Below are 20,549 nucleotides of genomic sequence, written 5' to 3' on the forward strand. Positions count from 1 at the left end.
ACTTGTAAAAACTTGGTCGAAGCTGCTGCTTCCTGCTAATGTGCAACTTTATTTATGATTTGTAAAGAGTTATGTAATAGTAACACACATGTACGACTTATGATATGTTTTAAACAACTAAAATCAATCAATACAAGAACTATAACAAACAAAAGAAGATCGCACAAAAAGTGAAGATGGCAATAGCAACGGTCATTGTGTTAGCACGACCATTCTCGTTCATGTCCTGCTTGATTATACAATACACAACCCCCATCAAGAACACCATAATGAACAAGAATGAGAAAAATGTTAAACCATCGCTTTCATTGTTGACATTTTGAGTCTTTTGATATTTGGTTTTCTTGGATGATGATGATATAATAGCGAACAAAAAGCGCGGTATGGTCCAAAGCAGAAACTGAAGCAGTCTTATAAGAAACCGAAACAGACCTATAAGCACCTCTGCCAACATGTTGTAGTATTTGCTTTGTTTAAAAAGAATATGAGATTTTTTTTAATGATTTCTTGTTATGTTTTTATAGTGTAATAGTGATTATGAAAAATAAGAAAGCAATCATCATGGTTTAGATATCTTTAACATTTTTATAAAAGTTAATTGTAAGGTTTTATAGTTGATTTGTACTATGAATTCCCAAAAGAGAAAGACAATTTTTTTTTCACATAAGAGAAAGACAATTAATCTCCAGTATTTAGTTATATAACATTTTGACAAGTTTTAAGTAGCTGATAATTATAGCATCTGGATTGGTGAGATATCCAGATATATTAATATTTAATTTTGCAAATATAATAATTATATATCTATATATATTAATGAGCTTTATTCATTTTTTTTGGTAAGATAAAGAGCTTTATTCATATGTATAACTAAATATTATTTTTAGTTATAAAAGAGAGAGACAATATTAAGATTTCCTAATATTGTATCATTGACAATGATTCATTGTGTTAGATGGATAAAAATATGATATAAAATGTATCCTCCAGATAACACGAAGATGAATCACAAAAATTACGCGGAGGGTCAGAGTTCACTTAAGAGCCATTAATCATATGTGTTTGCAAGATTAACATAGAAACATTGAGAGGAAATAACGTAGGAGGGTCTCACTTAGGTATCAATTTGATTTCGTTGCAAGCATGAATAGTTCAAATATATGTGATTACAAGACATTATTTGTGGACACATTTTCTGTATTATTAAGCTATATACAAAGTCCAGTACTATGACCCATACTAGTCTATCAGATTGAAATATGAATCTTTTTTCTTATCAAAGTCCATTAAATCCATAACTCCAAATAGCTCCATTAGATATGATTATTTTTGTAGAAGATTTCGTAAGGCTTTTGATGGACATAGGGAAACATTTGAATGTTTGGACGACTTTAAGAAGTTCTCTTCTCCTATATAAAAAGAAGTAATAAAAACGATATAGAGCAATGGACATTCATATTATTTAGAAAAGTTTGGTTTATTCATTAATATAAAAGTAATATTTATACATAAAAGAATTTTTTTTATAGGATAGAACCGTATCACATCTCAATATTCTAATATATTCTAATATATCCTAATACCTTTCCTCAAGTTGGTGATTCGAAATTTTGGACACCCACTTAGACAATACATTCTTGAAGAAAAAATTTAGGTTTAGTATGTGTAGAAGATAGACGTGCGGCGGCTTGTGAAACAGCGGCAATGAAGAAGTTAAACGGCGGCAGCGGTAGCTTTCATGGAAACCGACGGTAATTGCTACTAAGTTTAATAGAAAACTGGTAAAATCACTATAAAAATAGATTTAAAATTTATAAATTTTAGAAAATAGAAGATAGCGGAAGCAACACTGGTTTGTATAGCAGTGGCAAGGTTACGACGACCATAGAAAAATAAATTAGGTCACAAGAGCTTTATCATAATATAATTTAGAAAGAATTAGTTTATTCATTAACATAAAAATAGTATTTATACATAGTGAAATTTCCATATAGGATAGAACCGTATCACATCACATATCAATATTTTAATATATTCTAATATATCCTAATATACATACAACCATTTTTATTGGATTTACATTTACACGACCAATTCTGAATCGAAGCGTGCCTAAAAGATATATTTCCCTTGTAAATTGTTTCTCACATTTTGACGCAGTTAGACACAATGATGAAGGGGGATCGATGACTATGGTAGAAGAATTTTGAAAAGGAGCATTTGTGTAGGAATTTGGTTGGAGTAGGGTCGTTTCGAGTTCGACGTGATCATGGGACCTATATGATCAGATGTCTAGTGTAAGCAGTTAGGTTGTGCCAAAAGTGAACCCCTCACTGATTGACCTATAATCTTTATTAGTAGAGAGATGGTGGCATAATGTGAAAGACAAACTTAGTAATCACAAATTGATGGACGTCTACTTTGGTACATTTTCAAACCAGCTCACGAACAACATGATTGGAATCGTATCAGATGATACTTGCACACTTACCAAATCCGTAAGACCTTATTCTTTGAACTTGAATTCAATTTTCTCTAGATGTGGTTGTGATCTTTATATATTTTTTTAGTCTATAGGATTTTATTAGACATAGAGTTGATGATATTTGTGGGTTAAGTTTTAGTGTACGAGTAAAATATCTATGTTAGGCTAAAAATAACCTTATTATTTGGAATCTTGGATAGAGTTTGGTGGCCCGGTGATGATGTTGGTGCAGATTCCATCCAATTTTAGCTTGGTTTACATTCTATGCATCCGAGGCTAAATAATGCATGATGATTCATAGGACCTACACACCATTATCTTCTCCTTTTGTTTTTATCTTAAATCTTTCTATCTTTTGAGTCATATATAATTTATAGTATGAAGATTAGATTGTGATTGCTCGTAAATTTTATCATTTGCAAGTAACTAAGAGTTATAATAGTTATGCAAGTTATAAATAGAAAAATCCGTCCACGATTTAATCCATTTTATTTTTATGATAGACAACAAATCGTTATAAACAAATCATATAATTAGTCAACGATAACTAATATAAATATAATTTGTGAATGGTAAATAAAAACGACTTTATTTAAACGATGTTTCACAATGAATCTATCTTCCTGTGGTTAAACTAATTATCTTTCATTGTCGTGTTTTAGTCCTCGGTAATTACAATTTAATTGTTTTGACTTTAGGAAACGAGAGAAGGTGGGTCGTTTCGGACACTCTACGACACAAACACGTGCCCTGTGCTTTGTCAAACACTGTCCTGTCCAATTATATGTTTCAAGTTTTGTCCGTTACTTTTTCTCTCTATCACGCAAGCAACGTTACCTTGCCCACTTGTCAATCAGGTATATGTCACTAATCTCTGTATCTAAACTCACAAAGTTTTATCTTCTAATCAAAGTTATTAGTATAATTTACTACTTTCTAACGTTGCCATATAATAATTTATCATACTGTAAAAAAATGTTTTTAAGTAGTTCTTGTTATTAAACCTCAACTTCTATATATACAAGATTTTACAAAAACTTCCCTTGAATGTTAACAAACTGATTAACAAAAAAAAGTAAAACAGTTTTACATTTACTAAACATTACATTCGCTTAACTAGAATTATCATCACTAATAACATAATTAACATTACTACCATTCTTATTAATAACACTATTATTATGATTATCACCGTGCCACGACCACACAATCTCCTCCAACGCCGGCCTTACTTGTTCTTCATACAACCTATTATACTCCAAAGTATCTCCCGCCGATTTGCATAGCTCAACCACCGCTACCTCCGGGGAAACCTCGAAAACCTCGGCCGTCACTGCGATCTGTCCTTTCCTCCCTTCAGATTTCCCCAACATATTCACTTTAAAATCCTTAGTCCTCTTCACCTTCATGTTCATCTCTTTACCTATCCCTTCAAGCTTCGTTATTATCTCCGACGCTGACCAACGTGACGTAAACATAGACCTTAGCTTCCTCTTACTCTCGAACAAACTTGATAAATCAAACCCTGATGACATCGATGAGATGAACTCAAACGCGTTAAAGAACTTTGGCGATGTTGTTGTTAAAGCTGTTGTGTCTTCTTCTATGTTTTGGCTCTCGACCTCGTCGATCTTGAAAGCTACCGGAGAGTTGAAGTTTTTACGAAACCACGGCGTACGCATAATCGCCGGGATTGAGATCCGTTTATTAGGGTCAACGACTAAAAGCTTAGAGACTAACCTCCTAGCTTCCGGCGAGAACCACGGCGGAAACTCAAACTCCGACTTGAATATTTTCCGGTACATGTTCATAAGATTCTCATCTTGAAACGGCAAGAACCCGGCGAGAAGCACGTACAAGATAACGCCGCAAGACCATATATCAGCTTTAGCTCCGTCGTAACCTTTCTTCCTTAAAACCTCCGGTGCAACGTACGCCGGAGTACCACACTGAGTATGAAGCAACCCATCTTGCAAACTCTGTTCCGGCAAAGCAGAGAGACCGAAGTCAGAAACCTTGAGATCACCGTTCTCGTCGACCAAGAGGTTCTCAGGTTTCAGATCTCGATGAGACACACCTCTACTATGACAAAAATCAACGGCTGAGATTAACTGTTGGAAGTACTTACGAGCTGAGTCTTCTTTAAGTTTCCCTTTAACGACTTTGGAGAAAAGCTCACCGCCTCTAACGAACTCCATGATGAAGAAGATCTTTGTCTTCGTAGCCATGACTTCTTTTAACTCGACTATGTTAGGATGACGAACTAGTTTCATGATTGAGATCTCTCTTTTGATTTGTTCCATCATACCTTGACGTTTAAGCACTTGGTCTTTGTTGATGATTTTGATCGCAACGCTTTCTCCTGTGGCTATCTCTTTCCCGTAGTAGACTTTTGCGAATGTTCCTTTGCCTAGTAACCTTCCCATCTCGTATTTTGCGAACAGAACACGACGTTGTTCTTGTTCTTCCTCCATATTTAGGGGTCTGATTGGTAACGACTGTTATAAGAGAAGTGGTTTTTCAGGAGAAGGTAGAGTTGTTGTTGATACATGAGTTTAAGTTTGGGTTCCATGAACATATACAGAAGTAGAAAGATTCCATATTTAGCATACTACTCTCCCACAAGTAGGAGTATGGAGAGAAATGAGAGAAAGGGTTTGTGGTGGTGAATGATGAAAGCTTGAAGGTGGTTTTAGTGTATTATTATAAGAAAATGAAGCATAGGGACTTGAGTCGGTTTGAGAGGAAAGGCCCCTTGTAAAATTATTCTGTGGGGTAAATTGAAAGATGCTTACACGAAAGATTCTTTCTTAATCAATCTGCTGCGGTTTTGAGAAGCAAGTTTCTTTTTCTTTTTTTCTTTTTATGGGTGTGAATGTGATATTTCTTTTCTCTCTATTCATAAATGTATTAAAAAATCAAAAATAATAATATGTTATTATGAATTAATGTTACTATTTACGTTACACTTGAAAGGCTGAAAGACCGAAATGCAGTTTAATTGTATATTAATTTAATGAGTATTATATATATATAAATACAAAAGTTTATTAATGTGAGTTTTGATTTTTTGCCAACCACACAAAGGATTTTGTTTTGTAGTTTTGAATTGTTTTATGAATGTAAAATTGATAATTGTAACGTCTCCTTAGTAGTTGTCATCTTTTATATATCACCTATCATGAAGGCAATGTTACATGGTTGGGCAAATGATGCAATCCTCTAGAGCCTACTTTAGTTTTGATTGATGATTAATTATAAAAAAGCCAAAAATATTATAATCAGAAACAGTTGTAAATGTATGATAAGATAAAATTTTAAAAAAATACTAAAAGTTGGGTCGTTCAAAGTTTTCTTTTAAATACATATTATTTTTGCTATCTCTTGTCCCATTATGGTAGAGATGATTATCATGAATTTTACCACACGATGCATATATGCATTATGATTCGCTTATTTGTTTTGATCTATCGATAAGTGTGTTGGAAATTCAGATTTGTTTAGAGTTCTCTGGATGATTAGTTTTGTTTATATGGATGAACGATTTTTCCAATAAAGTATATGAATTTGTTTAATTGTTACAAACCTAACAATAATAAGTCCAAAAGTTTTGGTGGAAGAGATTAGTATTATTGACTGAAAAAAAAAATCGAATATATAAAACACAATGATGATGACGCTTTGGTAGCATTTTGTTTGTATCCATTAGTTGGAGAAGATATTTTTCAGGCGAATGACTAAAATATTTCATTGGCTCCAACCTTTAATTATAGAAAAATATCTATTTTAAACAATTGATGATCATAGTACATGCATCTATATAATAAAGAAGGATAACCACCTAAAATTATTTTTGTTATTCGTACACTGTATATACAAAAATGTTATTTTGGTACTTTCATATAAGTTAGAAAAATGATACATATATATTTATAATTGAATTTTAGTATTCATATATGCACTTGATGTTAAATTATATATTTACTAGATTTGGACCCCCACGTACGTGCGGGATTGATTTCAAAAACTAAATTTGCTATCATGTTTTCAATATATTATGTACATGTAGAGTTATATTTGTAAAAGACATTTCTTAAGAATGTTATTAACATTCATAATCCAAACTCGTACCAGTTCAGTATTTGATTTATTTTCAATTTAGTTTAAACAAAAGTAACGATAAGATTAGGCTTTGTTACCCGTAAAAACAACTATATTAAAAGTTATATAGTAAAAGAAAAGAGTTTGTCTATTTTATACCGGATAAAAACAACTAAAAATAAATAAAAATTTCTAACCCGAATGATAAAAATTTTGCATTCTCCACATTAGTAAATGATATATTTGCATATGTTCTGTTTGAATTCATGTATTACGCTAAATTTCCTACCCCTCTTTTATTAGGAATACAATTTAGATAATGATTTTTATTTACTGAATTACCTGTACCTTAGCATATATGTTATTTCATATAGTCCATACTATTATGTTATTTATATTACCCCTCTGTTTTTTGATAATTATGTCATTAATTCTGTTTGGTTATAGGTTTAGAATTACATAAAATGTAATTTTTTTTTAAATTCTGTTTGACTACACTTATAAAAAATGCTTCACTTTTAATAGTATAGATAGTACAAAACTTTATATTAGTCATTTAATATAAAATAAAATAAATAATTTTTAAAATAAAATAACATTTATTATAAAAATAAAATAATATATATATATATATGTGAGAGACTGAGAGCAATATAAATATTCTACAGCCTGTATGTTTTACAATATTTTTAATTTCATAAACTTTTTGATGCCACATTAAACTAATTATATACTTAATTATTTGTTCGTATCTCTATCGGATTTCATGACATAATCTACAAATTTATTTGTAACAATAAATCCAAAACAATTTTGTGAAGCGATTAGTATTGTTGACTGAAAAATTCGAGTAAAACAAATGATGATGAGTACGCAATGGTAACATTCGTTTGTTGTACGTAGCTATAGTTTGAGGAGATATTTTATTAAAATTTGTATTTGGTTGCAGCCTTTTTTAAAACAAATCTTGTTACATTATTAATGACTTATATGCATTAATAATAAAGTTTTTTTTTATGTCGACTGCAAAGGACACGATGCGCAAGTCAATTTTGGTTACGTTGTTTTGGATTTTTTGAGGCTCAAGAGTTTATCTGTAAATGATGTTGATTGCATTGATTTATTAAAATTTATTAGGACTCAAAAAATTTACATTGTTTATTAAAGTTTACTTGAAACTAATGACAAAATATTTGGAAACAATTGAGAAAACAATAACATATAAAAATAATCATTGATCTTTATATATATATATATATATGATTTTGATATTTATTTAATCTATAACATAACATGTTAATTCATATATAAAATATTTAAATGAGTAAATGATAAATTTATAATTTTGATTTTAGAGATTTGCTTCTTTTTTTGGTAGAATTTATTAAGGTATCATATGATAAATCTGATGTCCACATCTCTAAAAGCAATGATAAAAAGGCTGTAGATTTGTTGGGCTTTTAATAATTTTCAAAGATAACTTTTATTATTAGAAAGGCTTTAGATTTGGTGGGCTTTTAATGATGATTATAAAAGGCTGTTAAGGAGATAGATAGTACAAAAATTAAATTACATACCTCTTCCATTAGTGATGGAGAAGACAACACTAACCAAGAAACCTCAAGAATCTTTTCATCACCAAAACTGTCCCATAACTATAACTACAAGTCTTATAGTAAAAGACTAATTTCTGTGTTAGTAAGAAGAGATCCAACTTCGTTTTTCTCAATACTAAATGTAGTAAAAAAAAAGAAAGATCTAAAACTCCTAAATCTATAATTTCAAACTTCTAGTAAGTAATTTTATTTTTTTAGGATAATTACAGGACATTAGTCTTGCTGGAGTAGACACTACCGGCCACACTATAACATGGGTGATGACACATTTGATTACAAACCCAAGAGTTATGAAGAAAGCACAAGAAGAGATGAGAGAAGTGCTTCAAAACAAAGACCATATCACATAAGAAGATATAGAACAACTCGAGTATCTAAAAATAGTGATTAAAGAAACATTTAAGGTTAAACCCACCGGTGCCACTTCTAGCTCCAAGAGAGGCTTGTTCCCGTTCTTACACATTAAGGTTAAACAAGAAGGTCCTCTTGAGGTTGTCCCCGTTCTTACCCAATGGGCTTAGTTCTATATTTTCATAGTCAAAATGTAATGCTGTGGAAGATCTTCATATATGAAAAAATAGAGATTGGATGCATATATATATATATATATATATATATGACTATAAATGTAGATGTGTATCGAAATTTTAGAGCAATCACATTTTATTTCAGAAACCTAATAAACATTACCTTATCTTGAAAAATTTGGCATTATTCGTTTGTGTGGACACAAATGTTACTCTTGAATCTTGATCAAATAAACTTATCTTGAAAGACATCCATGCCACCACCACATCCATTTTGAAAGAAAGACTCGGAAAAAATCTGTATTTGTTGAATTCACGTACAAACTATTTTATAGAAGAGACAATTATAAATACAAGTTTTTAACATTATATAAGTAAAAATCACTATCCGAGAACAGATTCGTTTGCACCTTTGGATGCGAATAAAACTATCATTGTAACATTCTCCATCTCTTCCTCTATCCATCTCTTTGGCACGAGGCTTAAGAGTACTTGAAGGTAATCCTACCGATCTCGGCGTCTCTATCTATGATGTTACTATATCATGTGTTCTTTACTAGTTCGAATGTTGTTTGTATGTACCTTCGATCGTGTAAAGACATGTAGGATTCTTCATATATAGGTTTGCCTAGTTACGACAAAGTGATGATTCTTTGGTGTTTAAGTTTAGGGGGCTCTATATTTTCATCTATGGGGGTGATTGATTACACAATTATTAAGACAAGACTAGAGCTTGTGTTTTTATTGTCGTTAATTGTCTTTTAAATCCGATTTTCTCTAAGCAAACTTAACATTTTAAATTAGGCCAACTTGAAATTGGTTTACGTTTGTTTAATCTATTCCTTTTTGTGTAGGAAGGAAGATGAGTTTGTGGTGGTATACTATTATTGTTGGATTCGTCTTCCTTTCATCTATATTAATTGTAAAGAACACGAGATCGAACAAGAAGAACCTACCTCCCGGACCACCAAGACTTCCTATAATTGGCAACTTGCACCAACTCGGATCAAAACCTCATCGTTCGATGTTCAAATTATCTCAAAAATATGGACCTCTAATGTCTCTAAAGTTTGGAAGTGTGTCTACTGTTGTGGCATCTTCACCAGAGACAGTGAAGGAAGTCTTGAAAACGTTTGACGTAGAATGTTGTTCACGACCTTATATGACTTATGCTGCAAGACTTACATACAATTTAAAAGATCTTGGCTTTTCTCCATATAGTCAATACTGGAGGGAAGTAAGAAAGATGACGGTTCTTGAACTCTACACCGCGAAAAGGGTAAAATCGTTTCAACATATAAGAGAAGAAGAAGTTGTATCCCTAGTTGATTCCATCAAACAATCTGCTTCATTGGAGAAACCAGTTAACTTGAACAAGAAGTTTCTGAAACTATCAGGATGTGTTGTTTGTAAGATTGGATTTGGTTTCAATCTAAAAGGAAGCGAATTCGAGAATACTTATGAGGAAGTCGTTCAAGGAACCATGGAGGTGGTTGCGAGTTTCGCAGCAGCTGATTACTTTCCGGTTATTGGTAGAATCATCGATAGGGTCACGGGGTTACATAGCATATGTGAGAAGACTTTTAAGGAAATGGACACATTTTTTGAGCAATCTATAAAGCGTCAAATAGAAAATGAGAGTAATACGAATGATATCATTGACTTGCTCCTCAAGATGGAAAGAGAAGAGATTGGACTAGGGGAGTTACAACTTACTCGAGACCACACCAAAGGGATTCTTCTGGTAAGCAATGTGACATTCTCATTCCATAGCTTCATTCTTTACAATGTTGCATAAATCTTGTGACTTTTGATTATTACAGAACATTCTCAACGCTGGTATAGACACTTCAGCACAAACTACAACATGGGTAATGACACATTTGATTGCAAACCCAAGAGTTTTAAAGAAAGCACAAGCCGAGGTGAGAGAAGTGATAAAAAACAAAGACGATATCGTAGAAGAAGATATAGAAAGACTCGAGTATCTAAAAATGGTGATTAAAGAAACGTTTAGGCTAACACCACTTGTGCCACTACTAATTCCAAGAGAGGCTTCAAAAGATTTAAAGATTGGAGGTTATGACATCCCAAAGAAAACATGGATCCATGTCAACATATGGGCTATTCATAGGAATCCAAACGTTTGGAAAGATCCAGAAGCTTTCATCCCGGAAAGGTTTATTGATTGCCAAGTTGACTATAAAGGTTTAAACTTTGAGTTGTTGCCGTTTGGTAGCGGTAGGAGAATGTGTCCTGGTATAGGAATGGGTATGGCTTTGGTACATTTGACTCTTATCAATCTTCTTTATCGATTCAATTGGAAGCTTCCTGATGGAATGGTGGCAGAAGATGTTGATCTTGAAGAATCATATGGACTTGTTTGTCCTAAGAAAGTTCCACTCGAGCTTATCCCTGTCCTTACGCAATGGACTTAACTTTATATTACATAGTCAAAATGTAAATCTTTGAAGAGTATCTTATTGTACACAGATATTATAAGGTTTGAACTATATATGGGCCAAAAGTAGGCCCAAATTTGGAAAAGGCCCAAAATAAACTTAAAACGCTTCGCCGTATATATCAGACCACAAAACTAGTGAGAGAGAGTGAAAGAGAGAAAGGGAGACAAAGAGCGAGTTGAATCGAGAGAGAGAGAGAGAGAGAGAGGGAGAAGAATGGATCCAGAGCAAATCAACGAGTTCGTTGTGGGTTACTTGAAGAAGAAAGGATTTAGTGGTGCTGCTAAAGACCTTGAAGACTATCATCACCAGAACAATGGTAGCAGTTTGAGTTCTATCGATTATCATAACGATCCTGAGCTCACCAAGCTTATTCGCTCCTTTTCCCAGTAATCTCTCTACTTCGCCAAGCTCACTCTTTACTGTTTTAGTGCGAATTGCGTTTTGAATTTGGGTTTTGTGAATTTTGAGCAAAATTATGTCAGCCTAAACTTTTCTGAGCATTGAGCTATAGATATAATATTTTTTTTCTGGGTGAGGATGTTTTGAATCTTTGTATCAATTCGTTTGTGAAATTTAAGATTTTGAATACATCCCAGGGAGCTTTCTGATTCTATTTGGGAAGAAATTAGGGTTTTTGTAGTGTTGTGTTTATGCATTTGTTTCTTTATGCTGTATATATGGATGTTAAGGGTTATGGAATTGGTTCTGTAGAGGAAATGGTTATTGAAATGTGGTTTTTTGGTTTTCTAGACAAGAGGATGATCCAACTCGGTACCGTGAGTCTTACAGCAAACTAAGGTCATGGGCATATAACTCACTGGATCTATATAAGGTGTGATTTTTTTTTCTTCTCCCCTAGCTGTTTTTGCGTAGACACATTTGGTGTGGAACTTAATCAAACTAACAAGCTGCTTCGAATTTGAATTTTTGTAGCATGAATTGCTCCGAGTTATGTATCCTGTGTTTATTCATTGTTACATGGATCTGGTGGGGAAAGGGCACACTCAAGAGGGTACTTTTCGAAATAGCAATTACATATTCTGAGTATATTTTATTTTAGCTTAGGTATAAGATTTCTGTAAGCAGTGGACTTATGCCATTATGGGCAATAATTTTCTTGTATCCAGCTAGAGCCTTCTTTAACAGCTTCCGCAAAGATCATGAAATGGTACATTTACGGGATCTTCAGAAGCTGGAAGGCGTTCTTTCTCCATCTCATCTAGAGGTTTAAGCTAGGACTGTATAGTCGTATTATGTTGAGAATGAATTAGTTTTTCTTTTGGTTTCTCAACTTTCTTTATGGCCTCTGTTATTACCAGGAGATGGAGTTTGCTCGTTCTCTTAGAAAAAGCAAGGTCAACATCAAAATTTGTCAGGTAGACTTAGTGAAAAATGCTAGTAGCTGTAACAGGCATATACTTCGATGTTTTTGGTCTGATGAACTGAATTCCGTGACCTGCAGACGTCTAATATGCTTCCTGAATGTTGCAGTATTCATATGATCTGTTACTTCAGTATCTACATAGGACAGAATCAACTTTAATGCTGGGTATTATTAATGAGCACATCAATTTCCAAGGTAAATGTGTTTCTTTCTCATATATATGCAATAGCATGTAGCATATATTTGAGTTCAAGACTGAATCTACTGGTTGGTCATGGGTAATTTGTTGCAGTCTACTCGGGACAGCCGACTTCCTCATCCGATGACATAGAGGCTGTCACCATTGTCGGGAGTTTTCAGGACACAGCTAATCACATCAATCAGAAAGAAATACAGTGGGGAGTACGTATTTTGCCTAAAGCGTCTTCTCCTTTTTTCCCGGAGTTGAAACATGTTGATGCGTCATCCCTGGGAAGATAATATATTTGTATATTCTAGCTAAATAGTTTTTTTAATAGTTGCTTGAAGACTCGCTAGAAGACCGCCTTGAGAAGACTGGGGGTCTACTGTCTGATTCTGAGAAGGGACAGGGAGAAAGTAAAGACGGGGATGCGGATGATAGTAAGGTGATACACAACTTCAAATTAGAACAGTGATTTTTGAACTGGATAGCCCATATTTACTTGTCAATTGATACTATGTTCAGAAAAGATCCACTGAAATTGGAAAGCAAGGCTCTTCCATAAAAAAGTTAAAGAAAGACAAAGCGGGAAATGCAACAGCAAAAGTTGCACGTCTGGAGACCAGCACGGTGCCACCAGCGCCACGTGTAAAACCAGAACTTGCCTTGCCAGTAATGTACTTTCGAATCCCTTACCCATTTTTTGTGTTAGGATGTGATGAAAAAGGAACTAACATGTGATATATGTTGGTGATGCATGATTGATTAGGAGAAATGAATAATGTAGCTCTCAAAGATTCAACCAACTTTAACATAAGTTAATTTCGTTCCATCTCCTTTTATTTCTCTGTCAGGTCTACAGATGTAGAGCAATCCATCCTTGAAGACCTGAGAAACCGCGTGCAGTTGAGTAGTGTCGCAATGCCATCTGTCAGCTTTTATACATTTATTAATACTCATAATGGGTAATGTCCACTTCTCCTCCTAATTTGTGCTATTTATTTGCAACTTGTTACTCACTCTTTTGTTGTCCCACAGGTTAAATTGTGCATCTATATCTCATGATGGATCTCTGGTGGCTGGTGGATTCTCAGATTCATCAATAAAGGTGTGTAATTCTTGGATGGTTGGGATATGTTTCCTTTTCTTGTTTTCTTCCTCTCTTAAATGATGCCTAACTGAAAATTATGGTCTTCAGGTCTGGGACATGGCTAAGATAGGACAATCTGGCAGTGGTATGCTTTTACTTTGAAGCAATAATTTTTATAATAGCATTCATTGTGGGAAACATATTATTGACATCTACAGTTAAGAATGATATTAAGTTGGTTTTGCATGATTGTCGTTTGTGTTTCCACCAGAAGTAGTAGACACTAAGTTGTCTGGTTCCAGGTGCTTTGCAGGGTGAAAATGATACAAATGATTCAATCGGAGGGCCTAATGGCAGAAGAAATTATACATTATTACTGGGTCACTCAGGGCCTGTTTACTCGGCCACTTTCAGCCCTCCAGGAGATTTTGTTTTATCTTCTTCAGCAGATACGACAAGTATGTATATGTCCATCATTCTACGTATCTATATACTCTCTTTGGTTTGGAGGTTTTGTAGTTACCAATCACGTTTTCATATGTGCAGTACGACTCTGGAGCACAAAATTAAATGCCAATCTTGTGTGCTACAAGGGTCATAATTACCCTGTGTGGGATGTCCAGGTATAACTGTTAATTTTTAACATTTTTTTCTTACATAAAGTGCAATGTATGGTGGACGGATTTGTATATATACTTGTTTTATCGTGCAGTTTAGTCCTTTTGGGCATTACTTTGCAAGCTGTTCTCATGATCGTACTGCACGGATTTGGTCAATGGACCAAATACAACCTCTCCGGATAATGGCAGGGCATCTATCTGATGTCGATGTGAGTGTCTCCCTCATCTTAATTGTTTGGTTTTAATTGGCAAAAGTTAAATCAAAGATACCACTTGAGTTGTTAATTCATGCATGGAGAAAATTAGAAATGTTTTGGTATGCAATTGAAGTCACTAATTTACCGTTTCACAGTTTAAAATGCTTTAGCTAACACATTGCATTCTTTTATTGACTTAGAATAGTAGCTACTTTCATTTTTAACGTGACATTGGCAGTCATAAATTATATTTGATCCAAATACTGTTATCCATTCCACTTGAAGTCATAAGCTTATGATGGATTACTTAACTATTAGGATTGACATTAATACATATGAGTAACTTAGATTTCTCTAAAGATATCTATTGACATGACTTTCGTTGTACTTATCATATAAATTTGGTTTCAGTGTGTACAGTGGCATCCCAATTGTAACTACATTGCAACCGGCTCTAGTGATAAGACGGTTAGACTTTGGGACGTGCAAACAGGGGAATGTGTCCGGATATTCATTGGGCACAGGAGTATGGTGTTATCATTGGCAATGTCTCCAGATGGGAGATATATGGCTTCCGGTGACGAAGATGGCACCATTATGATGTGGGACCTCTCAACAGCTCGCTGCATCACACCTCTCATGGGACATAATTCATGTGTCTGGAGTCTCTGTTACAGGTGAGAGATTGAAACAATAAGCAAGTAGTATTCTTTGATTGTTCAATTTTTGTTGAGCATGTGAAACCCAAAGAAAACGTAATATGATCAAAACATATTTGTTTTGGTTGGTGGCTTATAATCTCTCCAGGTTTGCTCTAGGACAACATTGTTTAAAGGTAGTTCAGGGTTATGTACAAGAGTGGCCTGTGTGGCTTTTCTTCTATTTGTTCAACTTACTACTGGAATGGTAGAATTTTTTATGTCCACACACTCTTGTATTAACTTTTATTGAGGAGTTCTTGTCATGGGTTGGGGATAGTTGTAGAGGCCTAACATCTGTTGGGTCGTTAATAGAATGGCTGGCTTTGCATGGTCAAGTCTGCTTGCTTGAAATAGTAAAAACGGCAAACTTCACTTCTGATAACCCAAGAACTACTAAAATTTATGACTAACCTGTTTTTCTGTTTCAGCGGTGAGGGCTCTCTTCTGGCCTCTGGATCCGCAGACTGCACAGTGAAACTATGGGACGTAACCTCAAGTACCAAATCAACAAAGGCTGAGGAAAAGTGAGTTTGCTCGTTCCAAAGTTGTATTATTGCTCTCTTTGATTAGTAGATTGTTTTGTTAAGAAAGATGTATCATTTGTCGCTGCTCAGGAATGGGAACTCGAACAGATTGCGTTCACTCCGGACTTTCCCCACCAAGTCCACACCAGTTCACGCTCTCCGAGTAAGTTATGCTTTCTTTACTGGAATTATTTCCACCATTCCCGAAATACCATGATCCTATTCTCATTGCTGGATTCTCTGCGTATCACGATGTGCTTGTTATATCACATCCGGATAATTAGTGACAAAATATTGATTAGAACCAAAATTTCATGGTGTATGCAAAAAAAAAAAAAAAGTTGATCCATGATAGAGAACCTTACAGCTAACCCCTAGGATTGCAAAGCTCGTTGATCAAGCCTACACTATATAACTCGGGTTTTACATTGGTGCAGTTTTCTCGGAGAAATTTGTTGTTTGCTGCAGGAGCGCTCTCTAAACCCGCAAGCTGATCAAAACGATGGTATTCAGATATTTCCTGCTTTAGCATTCTTACAAGCTGTTGTAGATCAGAAGAAATCAGGTGTAGAATAGTTATATCCAAAGATTACTTGTTTGTAGCTTCCATTTCCCATTTCTAAATTCCAAAGATGTTGAGATTCTTCAAGTGAACTACTCCTGCTGCTTATGTATGCCTTATGTGTCCAATCCAAGAATCACTTATCTTCCACTTGGAGAGCTTACTGCTATGTAGGATTAGCCCACAATGTCCCTTTTTTACTGCCATCACATTGTTCTTCTCTCTCTGTCAATTGCACTACCATTTAAACATCGATCTTTCTATCTTTTATAGTAATCAAACATAGCAAAATGTGTATTTCGATTCATGATTTCGCTAGTCATTTGGAAATGTAAGTTGATGGGCTTGTTTGCTTTGCCACAACCTCATTTGAGATGCCTACGCATGCCGTCATGCTATAGCAGTCATTACTGTTGGGAGTGCACCGTCAGAATATACTTAACTCGTTTCCATGCAAACCCACATTTGATTTTATTACCATATTCATATAAGCATGCATCGATGAATTATCTTTTTCCATATTTAATTAGTCATTTATCAGTTTACAACTCCATAGATGTTTTTTTTTTCTTCTAATCTCAGCATACAACATGTTGTGAATTATGATTTATTATTAGAGACATAAAATCAAATCCCAAATGAGAAATTTATTATATGCTAACATAAGTTATTTTTGTAGAAAGATTATTTCCCTTAATTTTTAAGAAGACTGTACTTGAATATAATAAGATCTGAAATGAAAATGAATGACATTTGCTTCAAAAATTTGGATGAGACATGAAATCTAACAAAAGTAGATTTGGTTGTTTTCGTGATTAGACAATTGTCTACATTTGGAATTATATGTGTGAGTGTGTTTCTTTGTTATCTTATATCATTAGTCATTACATTACTTTTTCAGAAACAAAATAAAGTTAGAAAAATTCACTTGCATGCCATCATTTTCGTTTTTTTCCCAAAAATACTGTAAACATAAAAATCTGATTTTTAAAGGTGTAAAATTATTTTTTAATGTTTGACTTGACTATTTATATTTAGAGTATAGTTTTTAGGGGTAGGATTTAGTGTTTATGATTTATAAATTAGTTTTAAATGTTAAAAATTTTAGTTTTGTGGTATTTTTGAAAAAAATGTATTTTAGTGATATTTTTGAAAAAAAAAACTTATAATTATATTTTTTGAAAGTTAACAGGATAAACAGCAAAACCATTTTGAATACCATATATATATATTTTATATTAGTGTGCATAAAGAGTCAAATACTCCTCTCTTTTTCTTTTGGTCCGGTAACTCATGATTAAGTAGACAATGACCACGAATGAAAATCTATATTTTACAAAAATACAATAAGGATTTTGAATTCATCGTGTAATAAAAAAAAAGGATTAGCTGAGATTAAAAATAAAAATAAAAATTCAGACTCAAAACTATATTGTTATTGACAACCTTTATATGTAGAACTATTTATCAATGCAGATGACAAACTCATTATAACGCTACATCACATCAAAATCAATTCATCATCTCTCTCATTCAGAAAAAAAATCGATTCGTCATAAGCAAATTCCAAAGAGTTTTATTTTTTTGGTGATAAAATTCCAAAGAAGTTTTGCTATACGAATAGCTACAAGTCACCATCTGTTTAAAGTAAGATACAATGTTCTGTATCTTTTTGACCATGATTGATGTAAACTATATCATATATATAATATTACGTGGAAAATTAGTTTACTCATAAAGCTTACCATAATCCATAATGATTAATAAACTTTGACAATTCACAGTTTCACACTATTCATTGATCTTTCTTTAAAACAATAATAAATGAATTCCTTTTTACTATTAACGCTTAAGTATATACTAAACGGAAATTAAACTCATAAATAACCTCAATTATCAACGAAATTACAGAATTATTTGGATAGATATATAATACCGACTTATAATACAACCTTTACTATATAAAAAAGTAACATACTTTATAGAATCGAATATTGATAAAAGTAAATAAAAAACGTATAAATGGAACGTTAACCATTTGATTAGAATCACTTCTACTTTCTTTTTTTTTTCATATCATGAAGATAATTAGTGATTATAAATTGAAAACTCTGAATCAGCTTTCCCTATTTCTGTGTCGGCCATATGTAACGTTGGACCTACCAACCAGGTCGCAAATCCCATACGACAAATATACAAAAGTTTTGAAAACCATTAGATCTTTCTGTTTTAATTACATATATGCTAAAGTAAATTAAACTTAGCTAAATAAAGTTGGAAATGTTAAAGTGGTTTAGATTGTTAGGAAATTAATATGTTGAAGATGTTGAGAAAGAAACAACACATTTAAACTCGACGTGGCTTCCCAAAAGAAAAGTTTCAATTGGTTGAAGAAAGCGACTATTTTTTCATGCAACCTAGTTGTATATGTCATGATGAAATTGAAGTGGGGAACCAAAATTTATATTGTCAAATCCACAAAAACTCTTTAGATGATAAAGAAGATGAGCGTGTAACTTTCAAAATTCTCTTTTCCTTCAAGATCAACACAAAATTAAGAAGGTTTAATCTCTCATTAAGATTAAACTATTCTTTAAATAAGTCATAAATATGGTCAACTATTTCTCATTAAGATACAAAATAAATTTTGATAAAGTATAACGAAGAAATCGTGAAGATATGAACCGGAGCCTGTAGCTTTGGTGGTAAAGGCTCCGGCTCTGGTGGTAAAGGACCCTCAGCTGAGGTATCCGCCATCATGAGTTCGAGCCCCAGCCACTACGGATTTCATATACGAGTTGCAGTGTTCCAGAAGCTAACACGTGGAGTGCCTTTAGGCCGCCGACGTGGCTATTCCAAGTGCAAACTTGGAATACCTAAATTATAAAAAAAAAAAAAAAATCGTGAAAATATGCGCATGCAAATAAGTATTTTAAGGTTGAGCTCTTTTAAGAAATTTACGGTTTGGATTCTAAACATTTTAAGCAATTAGGGCTAGGAACAAAGAATGTATTCTAGAATTTGTGATTGTAATTGTCAAGTAACTCGTTATTCGATCGGTTTCATCCTTCGGATGTTCGAATATTTTGTAAACTATAATATGTAAGACTACCAAAGTAATTTTCATCAAAAATTAAAGATGCTTGACCTACCTAGAACTCTAATATTAATATAATTTAATTTTCATTATGTATTTGAACAGAAATAAAAGTACTTTTTTATCATGTATTTGATTGATTTTTATAACTCTCATCCTCCTATCATTGCATATGTAAGTGTGTTAAGAGAGTAGTTAATTTGAGTGGTTTACAAATTACAACTTGTTAAATGATTGTAGATATTTTCCTAGATTATTTTTTTATTAGACCCACTAATTAATGATTAATTGTTTTTCTTGGTCAAAGAAGGAAAAACAATATATTGTATAGATGAGGCAAAATCAACAAGTAAAAATTAGCGACAATAAAGCTATGGGAAAGTTATTAAGACCTTTGTTCTAAGTAATTCTAACCAAGTGGGTTGGTTTGTAGTCATAGATCATCGATCTAATTGTATTACAGAATTCTAAATAACCGGTTATAAACTATGTGATTAGTTCTTAGCTTTGCTCTAGTCTCAATAGAGGACAAAAGAAGAAACATATGAAGGAGAGACCCACACGAGAAGCCAAAGGAGACAGAAATGGCCACTTACCTCGTGGGAGTTACAAAAAGTAGACATAATAAACTGACCTGAAATTTTTTTTTGGATGGATGGTCCATTAAAAACAGTACTCTTCCTTTTCAATTTATTGTCATCTTTCTCTCATGTCATTTCATCAGATGTACTAGCTAGAGACTCTAACTATTTTGAGAAACTGCTTCATTTTCAATTGTCGTTTGTATCCTTCTTAACTCATAGCTTTTATTTCTCTTCATAGATGAAAAGGGTTCTACTATATATATAGAGTGGAAACTGCACAAACTCAATTATTAAGATTAGCTATAGGGTTTACCAATTCAATATGTTCAACAACAACAAAAAAAGCATTCATCAATCACATGAATATACATCCATGATATGATCATCTTATATAATTTTGATATAGTATTTAATT

The 20,549-nt window shown here is 33.2% G+C and overlaps 3 protein-coding genes across 4 annotated transcripts; 2 read left to right on the forward strand and 1 right to left on the reverse strand.

Moving 5' to 3' along the window:
- Window positions 1-3,461: 3,461 nt before the first annotated feature.
- On the reverse strand, window positions 3,462-5,175 carry LOC17881482 (CBL-interacting serine/threonine-protein kinase 25). The gene has a single exon (XM_006289242.2). It carries the CDS (start codon window positions 4,957-4,959, stop codon window positions 3,598-3,600), a length of 1,362 nt encoding a protein of 453 aa, XP_006289304.1. The 5' UTR covers window positions 4,960-5,175; the 3' UTR covers window positions 3,462-3,597.
- Window positions 5,176-9,027: 3,852 nt separating this feature from the next.
- LOC17882170 (cytochrome P450 71B11) lies at window positions 9,028-11,239 on the forward strand. Of its 2 annotated transcripts, none has more exons than XM_023781129.1 (3): window positions 9,028-9,227; window positions 9,584-10,473; window positions 10,553-11,239. In XM_023781129.1, exons 2-3 carry the CDS (start codon window positions 9,592-9,594, stop codon window positions 11,165-11,167), a joined length of 1,497 nt encoding a protein of 498 aa, XP_023636897.1. In that variant the 5' UTR covers window positions 9,028-9,227; window positions 9,584-9,591; the 3' UTR covers window positions 11,168-11,239. The 2 variants fall into 2 exon arrangements, with proteins under 2 accessions (XP_023636897.1, XP_023636898.1); XM_023781130.1 differs by having other exon boundaries at window positions 9,588-10,473.
- Window positions 11,240-11,346: 107 nt separating this feature from the next.
- LOC17881958 (transcription initiation factor TFIID subunit 5) lies at window positions 11,347-16,704 on the forward strand. Its single transcript, XM_006286611.2, has 19 exons — window positions 11,347-11,580; window positions 11,945-12,026; window positions 12,128-12,206; window positions 12,322-12,419; window positions 12,514-12,570; window positions 12,686-12,773; window positions 12,871-12,980; window positions 13,097-13,204; window positions 13,285-13,436; window positions 13,614-13,724; window positions 13,798-13,867; window positions 13,958-13,994; window positions 14,152-14,307; window positions 14,396-14,472; window positions 14,562-14,678; window positions 15,078-15,343; window positions 15,796-15,891; window positions 15,982-16,054; window positions 16,329-16,704. Exons 1-19 carry the CDS (start codon window positions 11,408-11,410, stop codon window positions 16,383-16,385), a joined length of 2,007 nt encoding a protein of 668 aa, XP_006286673.1. The 5' UTR covers window positions 11,347-11,407; the 3' UTR covers window positions 16,386-16,704.
- The last annotated feature ends 3,845 nt before the right edge of the window (window positions 16,705-20,549 follow it).

This window comes from Capsella rubella, unplaced genomic scaffold (assembly GCF_000375325.1).
Source record: "Capsella rubella cultivar Monte Gargano unplaced genomic scaffold, Caprub1_0 scaffold_6, whole genome shotgun sequence".
Taxonomy (NCBI): Eukaryota; Viridiplantae; Streptophyta; class Magnoliopsida; order Brassicales; family Brassicaceae; genus Capsella; species Capsella rubella.